This window comes from Phascolarctos cinereus, unplaced genomic scaffold, assembly GCF_003287225.1.
Source record: "Phascolarctos cinereus isolate Bilbo 61053 unplaced genomic scaffold, phaCin_HiC Scaffold_4;HRSCAF=312, whole genome shotgun sequence".
Taxonomy (NCBI): Eukaryota; Metazoa; Chordata; class Mammalia; order Diprotodontia; family Phascolarctidae; genus Phascolarctos; species Phascolarctos cinereus.
The window spans coordinates 65,028,008-65,045,515 of NW_027555847.1; the positions used below are offsets into that span (position 1 = coordinate 65,028,008).

At 39.1% G+C, this 17,508-nt stretch overlaps 1 protein-coding gene and 1 long non-coding RNA gene across 5 annotated transcripts in view; one reads left to right on the plus strand and one right to left on the minus strand.

Annotated features, from left to right (window-relative positions):
• Positions 1-550: 550 nt before the first annotated feature.
• On the minus strand, positions 551-14,071 carry LOC144456761 (E3 ubiquitin-protein ligase TRIM63-like). Its single transcript, XM_078152250.1, has 4 exons — positions 13,858-14,071; positions 11,780-11,938; positions 6,699-6,869; positions 551-1,291 (listed from the first exon to the last, which is right to left on the minus strand). Exons 1-4 carry the CDS (start codon positions 14,029-14,031, stop codon positions 623-625), a joined length of 1,173 nt encoding a protein of 390 aa, XP_078008376.1. The 5' UTR covers positions 14,032-14,071; the 3' UTR covers positions 551-622.
• LOC110204978 (uncharacterized) overlaps positions 6,837-17,508 on the plus strand; it is a 42,094-nt gene continuing 31,422 nt past the window's right edge. For all 4 annotated transcript variants that reach the window (XR_013485839.1, XR_002323479.2, XR_013485838.1 and 1 more), the window contains exons 1-2: positions 6,837-9,613; positions 16,119-16,205. This is a non-coding gene — a long non-coding RNA (uncharacterized LOC110204978). The remainder of the gene's footprint in view (positions 9,614-16,118; positions 16,206-17,508) is intronic.

Genomic DNA, 17,508 nt, shown 5'->3' on the forward strand with positions numbered 1-17,508 from the left:
AATGGAGAAGTAGTGCTCTTTGGACTCTATGATGCTGTCTATTAATTAAGACTTATTCTCTTGACAAGAGTTATGGAAGGAGGAGAACTTCCCATTCTACAGAACTGCAGCAAGATTCCTAAAGGAGCCCTTCCCCAGCAGTTACTTCATTCAGTGGAAAGGGGGAAACAAAAGGGGAGAAAGCATGAGCAGGGGTCCCTCCAAAGCTTTCATTACTGTGGATTGAAATGTGTTCATAGAATTTCTAACCAATGAAAACTGTTCTTAGGTCTAACCCAAGAACTGACATTCCACGGTAAGTGATCAGAGATAATCACTCCTCTACCCTTAACTGTGCTTTTTTGTTCTGTTACATTTCTCCTCTCATTAGCCAAGAGCTCAGCCCCCAAATCCTTTCAGATTGAAAGTACTCACATGCTGACCTGGGGCATAATCAGTCCAAGAGTAAAGCATGAAGAGATATCTATGTGAAGTTTCCATTAAAAAAAAATTCTCGGAAGTTATATTCCCAGTGGAGCCCCTTGGTTGAAAGAGAAGAAAAAACCACAACTTGAATAGTTTTTTTTTTAATGTAGTTGTGTCTTTCTGACTGCATCTGCAGTGATAGAAGCAGCATTCATCTTCATGCTCTAAATATTGCCTTATACTGTTGATTCTTTTGACCCAGTATCACTTCCTGTGTGGGGCTAATTGCAGTGGATGGACTACAGGCTGAACAAGATGGATTTCGAGGAAGGCTGGGCTCCTTTTCGTTTGGTTTCTGAAACAAACCCAATACAGTCTTGCAGAGAATCTCATCTGGAATATCTCCTGACAAAGTGCTCTGTGTTGAACACCCTGACCTCCAGGCCTCACACAGTTCAGCAGCATTCACCAATACCTGGTCTGTTTTAGAGAGGACAAAATCAGTAATGTTCATGCCTTTGAGGAGTTCTTGAAAATAGTGCCTGATGGAAATGTTATCTTTTCCTGGCACCTTTGGGAGAGAGTTGCCTTCCATAAGTCTCTCCATTTCTGTCCTGAGCTTTTTGTCTTCGTGAAGGAATTGTACTGCGTTCAAATGTTGTTCTAGGAGAGTTCTCATTTGCTGGTAGAGCTGTCTGGGGGCTTGAAGTTCCCTGGCAACAAGCTGCAATTTCTCTAACTTGGTAGAATGTTCATTATCTAATTTCTTTTTCAGGGTGGCAATCCTAAATTTGATACCATTTAATAGGCTGCTTCCAATAGTGTCGATCATAGCTCGAGTATCTGCTGTGCTGGTGATGAGCTCATTGATCAGTTTTTCTGTTTCCTGTTAAAATGGCATACACACTTTTTTAGTGAGTTGCTCCCATGTGTATCTGCCCTGGTCAGCAAACATTTGAGGAATAAAATGTGCAGGTACTGAGTTATGGGCATGTAGAATTTTAGTGTTGTAAGGGACCCTTGAAATCTGTTGTCCAACCCTGGGGAGGTGGAGGATCTGAGTTCTAATCTTGAGGCTCTGTTCTTGTGTATTCTTGGTAAAGTCACTTCACTTTTCTGTGTCTTTAGTTTATTCATTTGTAAAATGAAAGGAGACCTTAACTTTCTTTGTGTCATGGACCCCTTTGAAAGTCTGATGAAGCCTATGGACCCCTTCTCAGAATGTTTTTAAAATACATGGAAATAAATTACATAGGAATACAAAGGAAACCAAATATATCGAAAGTTATCTGTTTTTTTAAAAACAAGTTCGCAGGGGGCAGCTAGGTGGCGCAGTGGATAGAGCTCCAGCCTTGGAGTCAGGAGGACCTGAGTTCGAATGTGACCTCAGATACATGATACTCACTGGTTGTGTGACCCTGGGCAAGTCATTTAACCCCTATTGCCTCGCAAAGCAAAAACAAACAAGTTCACAGACTCTAGGTTAAGAACCTTTGAATCAGATTTTGGGAGAAAGAATCTCATGTTAGATAAAATGCTATCTGAACACAGGAAGAAGCCCTTGCTTTGAATCCCATTTCAGACTTGGTGACCCAGGGCAAATCACCTCTCTCAGCCAGTTTCCTCATTTGTAAAATGTGGCTAAGTGTAGCACTAAACTTACAAGGTTCTTGTAAAGACTAAGCCAAATGTATGGAAACTTTTCCAAACATTAAAGCTCTATATAAATATGAGCTATGATTTCTAAGTTCTGTTCTAGCTTTAAATCCTAAAGTGGGGAGTTGGGGAGAATGGGGACAAAAATATTGTTCCTATTCATTTTGGGGCAATTCAGAATGGATTTTGGTTTGGCTTGATCCTGAACACAACCTACACTTTGCCATTTTCATCCCTTTGCTGACACGATTCCCTGAGAAATGGAATCTTCCTCCTCATCGATCCTCACCTGGCTATAAATCCTCATTATCCTTTAAGGCCAAGCTCAAATGGTGTCTGTTCATAAAGAAGGCTTCATTCCCACCCTCCTTCAGCTGGAACCCTTTCTCCCTGTACTCCCACAGCACTTAGTTTCTCCTTTATTGTACTTTCACATTTTTTTCTCTTAAGATGGTTATTTGTCTTCTCCCTATCTGTCTCCTCTACTAGATTGTCAATTCCATAATAACCGGGTCCATGTTTTCTTCCACGTTGGATCCCTCACAAAATGACAATTTCCTATTTCCAGGCTTGTCAGCCTGGTTTTTAAACCCCTCAACAACCTGGTTTTCACTTACATTTCCAAACTTATTTCATATTACTCCTTTTCACTCGTTCTTTCTTGTAGCCAAACTTGACTTTCTGTCTCTGTCTTTGCACAGACTGTCTATCCCTGGTGTCCAGAATGCTCTCCCTCTCCACCTCTGTCTTTTTGAATCCCTGGCAACCTTCAAGGCTCAGCTCAGGCGCTCCCTCCTACCCAAAGCCTCTCCTTGTCCACTTTACATGCTGGTACTCTTTTCTTCCTGAAATTATTATTTTTCAAAAATTTATCTATGTGCATGTTATATTCCTCTAGTAGAATATAAACTCTTTGAGGCCAGGCAGGGACTTCTTCATCTTGTCTTTGTATCCTATCTCCAATACCTAGCATATTGCTTTATTTAGCACAGACATTTAAAAATGTTCATTTAATTGAATAGTAGCTGCTCAATAAACATTCTGAATGAGTAACAGCTAAGAATTATTTCCTCTTTGTTTTCAGAGTACTAACAAGGGTTTCCCTTAACTTAGCATTCTTTTTTTTTTTAAACATCACACTCATATTCTGAACTGAACCATGGACCTGGGTCTGGAATTTATGCAGCTGTTCATAGGAAGCACCTTTGTAATTATAGAACCCAGTGCGGAAAGGAAATAGATAGGAAAAATAAGACCTAGAAAAATAAAATGACCACACATGTAGCAAGTATCAGAGACAGCATAGTATGGAAAGCTGGATTTAAAATCTAAAGACCTGAGTTGAGCATCAGCCCTGACACTTAGATCTAGCTGTCTGATCAGTCAATAGTAAGCATTTATCAAGCCCTTCTATATGTTGTTTACTGTGTTAGGTGCTACAGGATATGAAAACAAAAATGGCAGTCTCTACTTTTCAAGAAACTTATATTCTCTTGGGGGAAATCCATGCACACATATAAGTACCTGCAAAATGACTACCAGGTCATGGGAGGAGGGGGGAACTTTAGCAGCTGGAGAGATCAGGAAAGGTCTCATAAGGGTTGTCACTTAAGTTGAACTTTGAAGAAAACAGGTATTCTAAACCGGAAGCGAGGAGGGCGTACACTTCAGGCATGGAGAATGGCCAGTGGAAAGACGTGGGCGGAGATGGCGATGGAAAGCCAAATGGGAGGAACAGGGAGGCTAGTTTGGCTGGAGCTTAGAGTGCAGGAAGGGAAGTCATGTATAATGAAACTAGAAAGATTGGGTCTAAGCTGTGAAAGGCATTAAAAGACAAATAGAAGGTTTTATTAATTTATATTTAGTCCTAGAGGCAATAGGGAGCACTGGAGTTTATTAAGTAGGAGAGTGGCATGATTAAGGAATATTTCTTGAGTGGAAAGACAGTAAGGGAGGGCAATTAAGAGGCCAACCTGAATGAAGACAAAGGGTTAAAGACATGTCCTGGAAATAGAAAGGACAAGATTTGGCCATGATTGGTTATATAGGTTGAAGAAGAAGGAGGAATCAAGGGTAGTTCCCATGGAACCTAAGAGCCAGACTCTCCCTTGTCTCCAGTGCACCCCCACCTCGTCTCTGCCTCTTACAGTTTTTATCTTGATTCAAGGCTCAGCCCAGATGCCACCCCCAAGTTAAAGGTGTTAGTACTCTTTCACAGGAATTACCTCACATTACCTTTACTTATCTATGTAAGTGCTGTCTCCCTGCAGTAGAAAAGAGGTTCCTTGAGGTCAGGGCCTCTTTTGTTTTTGTCTTTCTCTTCTGTCAGCCTAGAGTAGGCCTTTAATAAATGTTGGTTCAATTAAGGTTATTTCCTCTCTGTGTCTTGTATCCTTTTTTATAAAATGGAAAAAAACTGGGGGAATGGGGCCAGGATAGCACAGTGTGATGGCTGGATCACTGGATTTAAAGTCAAAGGACCTAGGTATGAATCATAGGTCTGATATTGATGACCTTAGAAAAGACACCTCTTCTCTGTCTTGATTTCTTTTTCTGTAAAATGAGGGGTTGGACTATATCTCTGAGATCCCTGCCAGCTCTAAGTCCTGCAATCCTGTTGTGGGGTGTGGGAAGACTTCTCTGGTGATTGTGTAAAACAACATCTGAAAACTCTCTGATCAGAGAAATTGTTAAAACTACAGTCTGCCTCTCCAGCTGGAGATGAAATTCCAGAATGCAGCAGGCTCAACAGGTATATATGGGAATGAGAGCCCCAGGAATCAGTGCAGGAATATAGTATGTGGTTTGTTCATTTATTTGAAATGATCATTCTTCCCTAACAGCTCTGGAGCATGTGACTATGCAACAATGTTTGGGTTGGCTCAGCGTTGGAAGTTTATGATGAGTGTTTGATGAACATTCAGGTGAGTGGTGAAGTCTATACATAGAGCTTTTCAGCTGCTGAGACAGAGGGACACATACACACACACAGACACACACACACACCATTTAGCGGCCCACTAGCTTTCAGGGGTTTTCCCTTCCCTGTTCTCTTCCATCTCCAGTTTATTCTTCACACTATTATTTCCAGAATAATAGAATGGGTTATGTCATTCCTCTAAACAAAACCCTTCACTGTCTCTCCAGTGCTTATTGTATTGAGTTCAGAGCCCCCTGTTTAGAATTTAAGGCCTTCTAGCTCTGACATTCTGTGTTCTGGGTCCTTTCCAATGATGACATTCTATGTCCTAAGGTCCCTTCCAATTGATACTCTATAATGTTGCAATTCTAAAATGTGTATAGAGTAACATTACCATGCACATTAACTTAAGTGAATCATTGTGTTCATGTAATAAACCTCAATACAGGTTACACAGTCAAAAACTTTCAGAATTAGGACAGCCTTCACTGGACAGTCAGACATGAAGAATACCTAGCTTTCCTTGTTCCCAAGTTTCAAAATATCTTTTTATTTTCTTGTAGAATATAAGCAAATATACCTACTAACTGAATCACTCATTTTGTCATTTAGGAGAGGGCACTAGTGTGTTAGGTAGTCAGTGGATAGAGTGCTGGGCCTAGAGTCAGGAAGACTTGAGTTCAAATTGACCTCATATACTTACTAGCTGTGTGACCCTGGACAAGTCATTTAACCTTTATTTGCCTTAATCCACTGGAGAAGGAAATGGCAAACCCCTCCAGTATCTTTGCCAAGAAAACCCCATGGACAGAGTGTGCTATGGTCCACAGGGTCATGAAGAGTCAGATACTACTGAATAACTGAACTAGGGTAGTACAACTAGGGTAGAGTAGAAAGAAACCTAGATTTTTAGTCAGGAGTCCCAAATTCAAATCCTGACTGCCACAGAGCTATAACTAGGAATTCTTGTCCTTGAAGCAAATTCATTTGGTGGGGCAGAGATAGACAATTGGCTTTGGAGTCCAAAGACTTGGGTTAAGAGCCCAGTCCTGCCATATTCTATCTAACTGTGTCATACTGGACAAATTGATTTAATTCCCTATGTCTCAGTTTCTTCATCTGTTAAATGGGAGTGCTTGCCTTTCCTACTTCACAGGGTTATGGGGATAAAATTAGATATACTGGGCACAAATTGCTATCTAAATAAGACCTAGTTTGATGCATAAAGGATGAAAGCTTAGACCCACGGTGTCTGTTACCAAATGACAACTTAATTTTCTCTAGTGATTTATAACTTTGATTATTTTCTATTGTTGTCAATATATTCCCTCCAGATTTACATTTAAAATGTTTTATAAGGGAAAAATAAATGAATGCAAGAAAAACAATATTGCCATATATAGAAGCTGAGATATGGCTGATAATTTGGATTTGAAATAGCATAACTCAGTGGACAGTTAACCAATAATTTTCTGTAGCTCTTTCTACAATCTGTGGTCTTCTGTACATAAATGTGCAGAATCTAAAAGTTAACACATTTCAGAGCAAACTGATGAAGAACATTTTGTGTAGCATGTGCTATGTTATTCTTTCCTTGGGTTTAACCCTCCCTCTCTCCTCACCTTGGTGCCCCAAGTAGAATACTTGTCTGAACTTGAACAAAATGTGATCAGGCTGTGCCTGTGAGCTCAGAGAAATGAGTCACATGGTCCCCTACCTCTGTTGCTTGAGTTGTGCTTTCAGATTTCTGAAGTACCAGCTGTATATCCTCAGCAAAGCTAATTTTCCTCGCTGAATATGCTTCTGAAATTTTTGCAATCCTGTGAGGCTTATGGTCACCAAAGAGTTTACAGATTGCACATATTGGTTCATCATCATTCAGGCACATCTGAGATTGAGAAAAGAAACCACCATCAAATCCTTGATTCAGCTCTGAATCAGAGCCCATTTCCCCTTAAAAGATTCCATCAGTGACTGGAAGACTGTGGCCCTGAGATGAGGTTTTCCTTTGTACCATGTGCTATGATAGTTACTGAACAGGAAGGATGGAGGGCTGCCCAGACTTGTGAGGTGGCAGAAGAATCACTGGTTTGGGAATTAGAAGATCAAAGCTGAAGTGGCAGCTTCGCCACATACCAGCGAGGGGGCTGTGGGCAGGCCATCAGCCTCTATGGGCCTCAGATTCTTCATATCCATTTGTGAAGCGGGGATAGTCATCTGTTGCTGACTACTTGCCTAGGATGTTGTCATGAAAGCCTCTTTTAAGCTGGAAAAACTTGACGGAAATGTCTTGGTTCATAGTACAACAAATGTAAGATGGCTAGCGCTGCCATTCTATAGGACGCCTATCAGAATGTGAGTTTAAGCCATATACCTTCTCCCACCCCTGTATGTCAGTCTTTGGTAATGAGTGTCTAGGGCTCTGTCCATGAATAAATTTCAGTTAGTCCGTGAATTTGGACTGGGGGTGGTGTGTGGAGATTTACATTTTTATTTTCACTAACCTTTGGTTTCCAAGTTTATTACCAGCTTTACAAAGTAATATTAGTTACATCACTAATGTTTGTCTATAGCTCTGTGGCAAGTTAAAATAACCTGGAGTAGTCTTCCAGGACAGTTCTTTACATCTATTTATTCTGTGATCAAAAACCCAAACTGCCCAAGCCAAATCAGAATATCTTGCCACCTTACCCCAGAAGCAATTACACAGACCCCTGCAGATGTGCTTGTCAATGGCCACTACCTTTTAGTCTCAGTCTTTTAACATTTTCTACCTTCACTTTGACTCACTCTTCTATTCCCCTTGTTCTTATTGACTAGGAACTGTTTCTGGTTAAAGTCTTAGACCAAGAGGCAGATTTACAGGGCTTTTTCCAATGTATAGGGCATGGCCAGCATGAAGTATGGTTTTGGGCTGTGGGGGTGCTAACTTTGGAAATAACCTTTTTCTTGATGGAACTTAATCAAGGTAAACTGAGGTGCAGAATTCTGAGCTTTATCAGTTTTTTAGCAGAACATGAGTCTGTTAACACAGTGGGTCAAATGGCTACCTCAGTTACAGCAATGACCCAGAGGAGGCACAGCTCCTTTTTATAAGCATAGAACAAAGAACAGAACTGGGTAGGTGAGGAAAGTAATGTAATTGGTTACATGGCTGGTATCATCATGGAAGTAAGGACAACATGACTGGCTGAAAATTGAGAATGAGGGGCTAGCAACAACTCCCTCCTTCCCTCCTGTGACTAACAAATGTTCATTGTTTGAATGCACCTGTAAGGTTAGGGATCGTGGACCAGACTTCTTTTGATAAGGAACCAGACATCCTTGAAGGATAGCTTGGTGGTGTAAAGATGCTAGATCAGACTCCCTGTGGAGTCCACCAGCATCCCTTAAGGATAACACATTTCCCTGAAGCAAGAATAGAACAGTGGTTAGCAGGAGAACTGAACTTCTAAACTGAGTTCATAGGCAAAGAGATAAAGAAATGTGGCTTGAGCAATCATACAAAATGGGGCAGTAATACAGAATAGGATCAATTACAGTAGAGAACCAATTATAAAATGATACATAATCAATTTAATTTCTTCACCTTAAAGACTAATACCCTAAAATGTGTACAAGGATTTCTGAGCCCCCAGCCACTCAAATGAAAGCATTTAAAATTCAGCATCCTCCTTTTCTGCCTGGGGGTTGCAGCTGTTTGGGCACTGTAGAGCTCAGTTCTAAGATAAGGATTTAAGTAATTGGGGGAGCCTGAAGATGGGGAATCACTCCAGAGCAAATAGGTTCCTGGCCTCTTCTTCATCCCTTTATCTGCCTACAAGATGTTCCACAAATTTGCTTATCGATGGACACTCTCTGCCCTTGTCTTAGGAAATCATTACATAACATTTAGTGTTATTAAATTTTTGAAGCTAGGATTTAAGTTTACCCTGAAACATTAGGCTAACCACAACTATTTTCCCTAAGAATGGGGAGATTGTATTACTAGGTATATACCCCCAAGGAGGACATTGATAAGAAGACATTTCCCTGAAACCTTTCTTCCCTGAAACCAAAATATTTATAGCAGCACTTTTTGTGGTAGCAAAGAACTGGAAACTAAGTAGATGCCCCTTGCTCAGGGAATGGATAAACAATTGTGGTACATATGTTACAGGCCTGCACAACATACGGCCGACAGGCGGCTTGCTGCCTGCCAAGGGATTTCAGGGCCCACAAAAAAATGTAGGGTTGCCACTACGCACTCTTTCCTGTTTGTCATGTGACCTGCAGCAACCAACCATCTTCAGTCTGTCTCTAGTCTAACCCAGCTGTGACCGAAGGAGTTTAGCCTATTTTAATTTTGGCTCCTGCCTACTGCCAAGTCGTGTAGGTCTAATATGTTACAATGCTTCAAGAGCCAGTGAATATGACAAATCCAGAGCAGCATGGATAGACTTAAATGAACCGATGCAGATAAAGTAAGTAAAATCAAGAAAACAATATAGTACAGCAACGTAGATGGAAAGAATAGGAACAAATTAACTCAAAGTGAATATTTCAGAATTAGAGGGAAAAAAACTGAGCATGGCCCCAAAGAACTATGAGAAGATAACTCCCCACTCATTTGCAGAGACTAGAGGTCCACAGGTATGTAACACTGCATGTACTTTCAAACTTTTTTGATGTTTTGATTGGTTTTGCTGATTGTTTTTATTTTCTTCTTTTTCTTTTATTTAAAAAGATATTCTTTGTTTTAAATGTGATGGTTCTCTGGGAAGGAAGAGGGGGGGAGATAACTAGGAGAAATTTAGGTGGTGGAAAAACAAATGATAATAAACTTTTATTTTTGAAAAAAGAACAGTGGGGAGATGCAGTGTTTGCTAGCTTGACTTGAGACAGACCGTCTTGGAGGTTTCAAGTGAGAATCCTACAGTGATCTTTATCACCATGGGCTAAGGCCAGTATTTTTTTTTCTTTTCTTTTTTAGGTTGATTGTTTATTGTACTAAATCATTTAACTAACTTTGTATGCACCCTTGACAATAACTCTACTTTCCTCCAAGAGCCATGGCTAATGGGTTGAGAAATACTATTTTAAGACATTTCTTTGAGAAAATACATTCTAAATTCTAAGCAACCAATTTGCACTTTTTTTAAAAAACAGAACTGACTATAGAACCAAGATTGGAAAAATCTTACAATTGTCTTCAGGATGGGTGAGAAGCAGTACACAACTGTATATGTTGAAATATGTTATATTAATAATAAGAAATAAAATATGTTCTTCTAAAATACACTTTAATAGAAAATCGTGATTGTAAGGTCAATTACTTTCCTGCCTTAACCCCAAACCTCACATCTCCTAACTGGCCTGCTTCCTGCCCCATCGGCCACTGGACAAATTAATTTCTACCATGTTGCTGTGGACCATTTGGGTCTGTCATATCAATAAAGCATAATGGACCTAGAGTAAGGAAACTCCAAATTGGAGTCGTTGGTCTCCCACTGGCCAAGTGACCTTAGGTGGGTTACCCTTTCAGAACCTCACTTTTTGCATGTGTAAAATAGGGATATTCATCCCCATGCTGCCTACCTCAAAGTATTCCTATAAACACTGAAGTTCTCTGTAAACATAAGTTTTTATTTTTCTATGTGTGATAAAGCAGGGCACAGACAAATGACCAGAAACTAGCTGTGTAAAGACTAACTGACAAAGAATTTCTGGCTTAAAGAACAGCTTGATTTGCTCAGACTTCTTTCCTTGCCAAGGGCCTCGTACTTACTATGTGTAATGGGAGTCAATCAATCAATCAACAAGATTAATTAAAGCTTGGCATGTTCCAGACACTATGCTAAGTGTTCGGAACAGAGAGAAAAGGCAGAGGATTTTGTGATTTCCCAATTATTGCAATAGAACCGTCTTGGCTTCTGCTTTCAGGGAAAAGGCTGCAGACAAACTTAGGTGGCCCACTTGGGTGGTGGTTTTTTAGTCAGAAACATGAATGTTTAGTTACTCAATACAAAAATGGCAAATGTGACATTTAGAAGACCAATATTTCGCTCAGTACTTCCCTTTGGCACTTCTGATAATGTTCTTATTATTGCTTCAGCCCCATTGCCCCCACACATTTTCATTCTGCCTCTACTCTGCTGAAGATATTAATAGTCTACAGGGAAGGGGAACCTGCGGCCTTCTAGGTCCTTGGGTGCAAACTTTTCACTGAGTCCAAGTTTTACAGAACAAATTCTTTTATTAAGGATTTGTTCTGTGAAGTTTGGAGTCACCAAAGAGCCAAAGTTGAGGACCTAGAGGGCCATATGTGGACTCAAAGCTGCAGGGAACTGTTCCCCACCCCTGGTTTATACAGTCCCTGGTCACAGAGATTGTACCTTTTTCATCTTTCTATCCCTATCTCCTAGAACCACAGTGCTTTGTACCGAGTTAAAAATATGTGTGTTGAATTGAATAGAATGGGAGTGAATAGAATTGGAGTTCTGAAATTCTAAGAGCCATATTGGTAGTTCAGACAGTAAACATTACGGGACTTCCAAGGAAGGATAGGTCACCTCCAGCTATCGTGATTAAGGAAAGGATTCAAGGAGGAGGTGATATTCGAACTGGACATTGATGGATGGGTAAGATGTACTGGTATATCTTATAAATTTTTAAGAAGAAATGGAGAATTGGTTTATTTGGGAAAGTACAGTCTTCCTATATTTCCTGGCAAATATCAGACCACTTTGAATGAGTACAATTACCGGTTAAAGATTGATTAGTTGGGCAGCTGTGTAAAAGGAAAACGTAAGATGATACCAGATTCATAATTTCTCCATGTTTTTCACACATTTGAGCCAGCTGGTTTTGCTCCTTGGCATGGATAGTCTCCAGTTCATCTTTAAATTTTTCCAGTATGTTTTCTGCCAGAATGTTCCTCTGCAGTCCATTTGTCCCCCTTCCTCTCAAATATATGACCTAAAACGCAAAAGACATCATGAGTTTGCTCTGCCACATCTCTTCCTGAAAAAGTCAAAATACAGTATACCTTAAGTAGAAGGAATATACCAGCATTCTACATCCTGTAGAATGCCTCAAGACTTCAGAAAATAAATGCAGTTGAAAATCTCTCTTCTTCCAAAATTACACATCACAACACTGGAGCATACTTTCCACAAAAGACTATTTATCAGCTACTGGGGAGGTAATATGGTATAGAGATGGATCACTAGCCTAAGGGTCAAAATGCCTGCGGACTTTGATTCCCAGTCCTACTATTTAACTGTGTGACCTTGCTTTGGTCAAGTTGCCTCCGCTGTCTGGGCCTCCACTTTTTCTGGGCCTCCACTTTCTCCTTTAAAATGAGAGGGTGGGACAAAATGATTTCTAAGGTCCTTTCCAGCTCTATCATTCTAAGACTGTGAACACTTTTGGTGTCATAAGCTATGTGGTGTTTGCTACCTATATGTTAAGTAATGCCTCTTTTTATTTGTCTTAAAAATAAAATCAACATACATTTTTAAGGTCATTTGAGGACCCTCAGCTGTACTATCTAAGATTGAGTGAATACAGCAGTATTCATCCTGCCCACATACTTTATGATTTGTAAATATAAAAAAAAAATGGTCCTTCTCAACTCCTGTCTCTCCAATCTACTGAAAAGAGTTTTCTTCCCATTCCATTTCTACTGTATCTTCCTTTCCTGAGCTCCTGTATTGACATCTGGGTATTTCTGCAAGATGGTCAAAAAGAATGCAAAGAAATTTAACCAGAGTAGAAAGATGGAAGAGTTTGGTGAGGAGGTTGGGGCCAGCATTTGAAATCTAAATGATGAAGTAGTTTTATGACCGTGCCAACAGATGAATGGAGGTGCCTAAAGTTCAATCAATAGTGCCTACTATGTGGCAGGCACTATGCAAGATAATTTGAGAACTATGAGGCCAGAGTGTCATATAGGATAACAAGAGAATTGTTTTTCATTTGGTAGAGAGAAGAAAAATTAAGTATTTATTGAATGAGTGAAGTATTTATTAAGTACAAGGGCCCAGGAGATGGAGACTACTAGTCCTAAAAAGATAAGGAGGAGGCCTATGAATAAGCAATACAGCTGTCTCCCACAACTCTGCCTTGAAGATTTTCATGGTTGAATATTAATAGCATAGAACTGCAGATTCCCTGTATTGGGTCATTGTAGGAGATAGGTGTGACAATGTAAATATTTTGGAAATTTCCATCAGGATTTAGGGAAATAGAGATTCCACTGAAAACATATGAGTTAGAATCTTCTAATATAGGGCATGGGCAGGAAATCCATTTTATGTTTAGTAAACCCATTTTATGTTATATGTTGTTTCATCTGGAAAACCAAATTGCTCACCTTCATTGCCATATGCAATTTAATTTCCAAACCCCATCCCCAACCTCTGCAGCCCTAACTCCTTATCTTTAACATTCCAGTGTGAAACTATTTTCCAAATCCTTATAAAGTAGGGAAGGAAAAAGTAGTTAGTAGGCACAGAGGCCCATGACTGCACTCATCTTTCTACAAAGGTGTGGCTGATGGAAATTATTGGTCTCAGCGTGACTCAGTCTGCTCAGTCTTTTACACCCACTTTCTGTTTAGGTTAGAGGAGAACATTGTACTCAGAGGCCTGTTAACTACACATCTGGGTACTTGACAAACATCACTACTACTCACAGAGCTACTTCCTCCAAGTACCACACCTCCACTTTAGTGGGAATGTTTAAATCCAAACAATTTGGTGACATTTTTTGGTTTCTACTAACTTTATGAAAAGACCAATAATAATTTACACTCTTAGGCTTCCCATTGTATTAAATATGAGTGAGAAGATTATCTTGAAGTTAAAAGTAGTTAAAGGAAAGTTTAATCTTACTTTCCTGCAGACTGGACAGCAAAACTGCCCATTCACGTGGGTACAATTCTGGCAGAGAAGGATCTGCTCCAGGCACTGTTTGCAGAAGTTGTGGGAACAGGAAAGGACAAGAACAGGTGGGGTGAACAAATCCAAACACACTGGACAGGAGAGGACCTTCCCCAAAGCCTCCATGACATACCTAGAAGTCAATTGTCTCCACCAAGCAGCCTTGTCATGATCTAGGGTTCTAGAATAGTGTTGGAATACATTTCCATGGAGACTGGCTGCAATAGCATTAACAGCAGGAATATATACCAAAGCTTGAAGTCTAGAAGAGCCCTGATGGGCTTCTCAGACTTACCTGGGGAGTCAGAACTTTCCTTTTCCTTCCTGAAATTCAGTATAAATGGAAATACAACCCAACTCCCCATTTCTTAGGTATATACACTTTTGGTGTATATACTTTTTTAAAAAATTCAGTTTTACTTTATTTTCAGGCCTGCATTTTCTCTCTCCTCACTCAGAAAGCAAGAGAAAGAAAACTAGCTCTAAACATACACGGTCAAGCTGGACAAATTCTTCTGTTGGCCATGTCCACCTACTCCAAAACCTTCATCATTCTTTACAGCACAGTAGTATTTCATTATATTCAAATACCAAAATTTGTTCAGTTATTTGACATATTTGGGGTATAGACATACTAATAGTATCACTAGGTCAAAGGCTATGTATAGTTTAATAGTTTTTTGGGAATAGTTCCAACTTACTTTTCAGAGTGACTGGACCAAGTCATAGTTTCAGGAACAGTGCATTAAAGAACCTGTTTTCCCACAGCCCCTCTAGTATTTGTCATGTTCCATTTTTGTCAATTTTGATGAATATGAGGTGGTACCTCAGAGTTTTCTAAATGTCCATTTCTTGAATTATTAGTGATTTAAAGCATTTTTATATGGTTATTGATAGCTTGGATTTCTTCCTCTGAAAATTACCTATTCATATTCTTTGACCATTTGTCAATTTGGAAATGGCTTTTATTCTTATAAATTTGAATTAGTTCCCTAAATAGCTTCAAAATGAGACTTTTATCAGAGAAATTTGCTGGAAAGATTTTTTTTTCAGTATTGCTTTTTAAATAGTATTACTTCTCTTTCTGTGTTCATGGGTGGAAGGACAAAAGGAGCAGAATTTCACTATCTATCCACCAAATGATTTTTGAAAAGTTTGTTAGATGATTATTTGACTCTAACCCTCTTTATTAAAGTGATAGATGTAAATTAAGATACCAGCTAGGGAAGTAGAAACCATGTGGTAGGAGAATCAGTTGAGGAAGCTGAGGATGTGTAGCTGAAAAAGTGAACACTTGGGAGTAGTGGGGCAAAACATGTTCATGGTCACTACCTTCAAATCACTAAATCAGGGTTTCTTCACAGTTTCATTGTCATGGATCCCTTTGGCAATATGGTGAAACCCCTTCCCAGAATAAGATTTCTAAATGCATAAAATTAAATATGTGAGGTTACAAAGGAAATAATTACCAAAATGTCTGAATCCACATTAAGAATCCCTTAGTTAAAGAGTCATCATATGGAAAAGGATGAAACTTATTCGGCTGTGTTCTAGACATCAGAACTAGAACCAATAGAAATCAAAGGGAGGCAGATTTTTTTTTAATAAAGTGAACATTTCTTGAATACTTACTATGTTACAACTTTCTGAGTTGTTGAAAAAATATTCTGTATAATTTTGAAAGATGGCAAGTTTCCTGTCACTGGAGAACTTCAAGTGGAAAGCTTGATGACTGTCAGGAACTTTGTAGATGGTGTTCATGATTTGTCTATGAGTGAGACCAGATAACCTTGGAAGTTCCTGCTTTAAAATTTTATGATTCTATGAAACATAAATGGGACTTTTTCTTTGTCTCCTAACCCAAACCTTCTCTTTTAAGGTAATAGCTTTTGATTTTGAATTATATATGATTTACCCCCCTTTTCCTTACTTTTCACCCTACTCCTTTCCTCACCTGTCCTATTTCTGACATATTTCTCTAACTCTATTGTAATATCTACCTAACATTTTGTCTTCTTGTAAGCCACTTAGATATCCATAAGAAACTTCCATGATCACATTCCCTGTCCTTGCTAATTTGCACATTTAAACTATATTTTCACCACCACTTTTCTCTCGAGCTCCAAGAACTTTTTAAATTGCATGTCATTAGTCTTCTCGGATTCCAGTGACTAACAACTCTCTCTGGTCTCTTTCTTATTACCTATGTACAGGAAGCTAAGGGCTTTTCAGGTGGATGTTTGCAACCTGAAGAAGTGATGGGGTCTCACAGATATGGCTTATTCATGATTAAGGAGATGGTGAGTTTGCCCCCTTTCTCCCCTCTCTCCCACATGGAAGGCCTTCAGACAAAGTCTGGATTGACCACTTGTTAGGCATGTTGACAAAGGAACTTTTTTTCAGGCAAGGATTGGACTAGATAATCACTGAGATAGCTTACAGCACTGAAATTCCATGATTCTGTGAAGATAGGAGCAAAGGATGATGCATTTCAAGAGGTTCTGACAGTTTGCTTCCTCTCCCTCAATCTCTTGAAGACAAAAGTTTCTGCTTAACCAATTAAAAATATGAAAATAATATCCATCTTTCTCATGCTATCTGGTTTCATTAACCCTGACTTATGTGGCTCCACAGTGAAAGGATTTGGCTTATTTGTGTGGATTAAAGGAAGTTTATGATCTCTTACTTAATATTTCACCAAAGTACCATTTCACATTTCCTTATTAGAGGGTTCATTTGACCCAAAGGAATTTCTCATGAGCCATAACTGCTCAGTATAATTTTTCCCCGCTTTGGTCAGGAACTGTAATTTTTATTGGGGGAACTCTTTGTGGACATTGATTCAGATAGGCAGCTTCCCCATAATTTATAGTCTTAGAGAGCTGCTTGGAACACCAAGACATTAAGTGACTTGTTCACAATTACACACCAATATATCTCAGAGGCAGGACCGAACTCATGTGTTCTAGATCCAAGGATTATACCACACTGTTAGGTATTGTATCATACCTTACCTTTTTTATGTCTAAGAATTTGTGGGACCTCCAATAAGAGTAAATCTTTTTAAAAATGTAAGTCAAAGGAGCTGAAAGCCTTTTAATAAAGTTATAGACTAAAATCTAAATTTTTGTGCCTTATAATTAGTGGTTACTAAAAGCCACTTGCCAAATAAAGAAATCCCTGAATAAAAATAAGCATGTGGCTTATTATGTGGCTGTGATCAACAAATTTCTTTTTAACCTTTAAATATAGCAAACAAACATCTGGTGAATTATTTTGTATTTTGAATGGGTGGAGGCCAAAAAAAAAATACAAGCATTAGTCAGAAACTAGGGGAAAATGTTTTACTTCTAACAAATAATATTTAGAGACAGAATTGAGGAGGATATTTGGTGGCATCTACAAAAGAACAGATTTTTTTTTCTCCTGTACACAGCATCTTAAATTCTCAGCAGCAAATAAGAAAATCTTGATATTTAATACCTAGTCCAAGACTACTTAAAGACACTTTGGTTCATAATGTAACATGCATAGTTAATTAGTGTTTAGAAAAGAAAAACTGTTGTGAAAATTTTTGTATCTAGAATTCCTTAGACTAAATCT

Bases quoted from the DNA above. Each gene is read 5' to 3' on its own strand.
- LOC144456761 (XM_078152250.1), bottom strand. From the start codon at position 14,031: ATGGAGGCTTTGGGGAAGGTCCTCTCCTGTCCAGTGTGTTTGGATTTG. The intron at 11,939-13,857 runs GTAAGATTAAAC...TTTGCGTTTTAG, and splicing joins GCTGTCCAGTCTGCAGGAAA to GTCATATATTTGAGAGGAAG. The intron at 1,292-6,698 runs GTAGGGGACCAT...CCATTTTAACAG, and splicing joins GCACAACTCAAGCAACAGAG to GAAACAGAAAAACTGATCAA.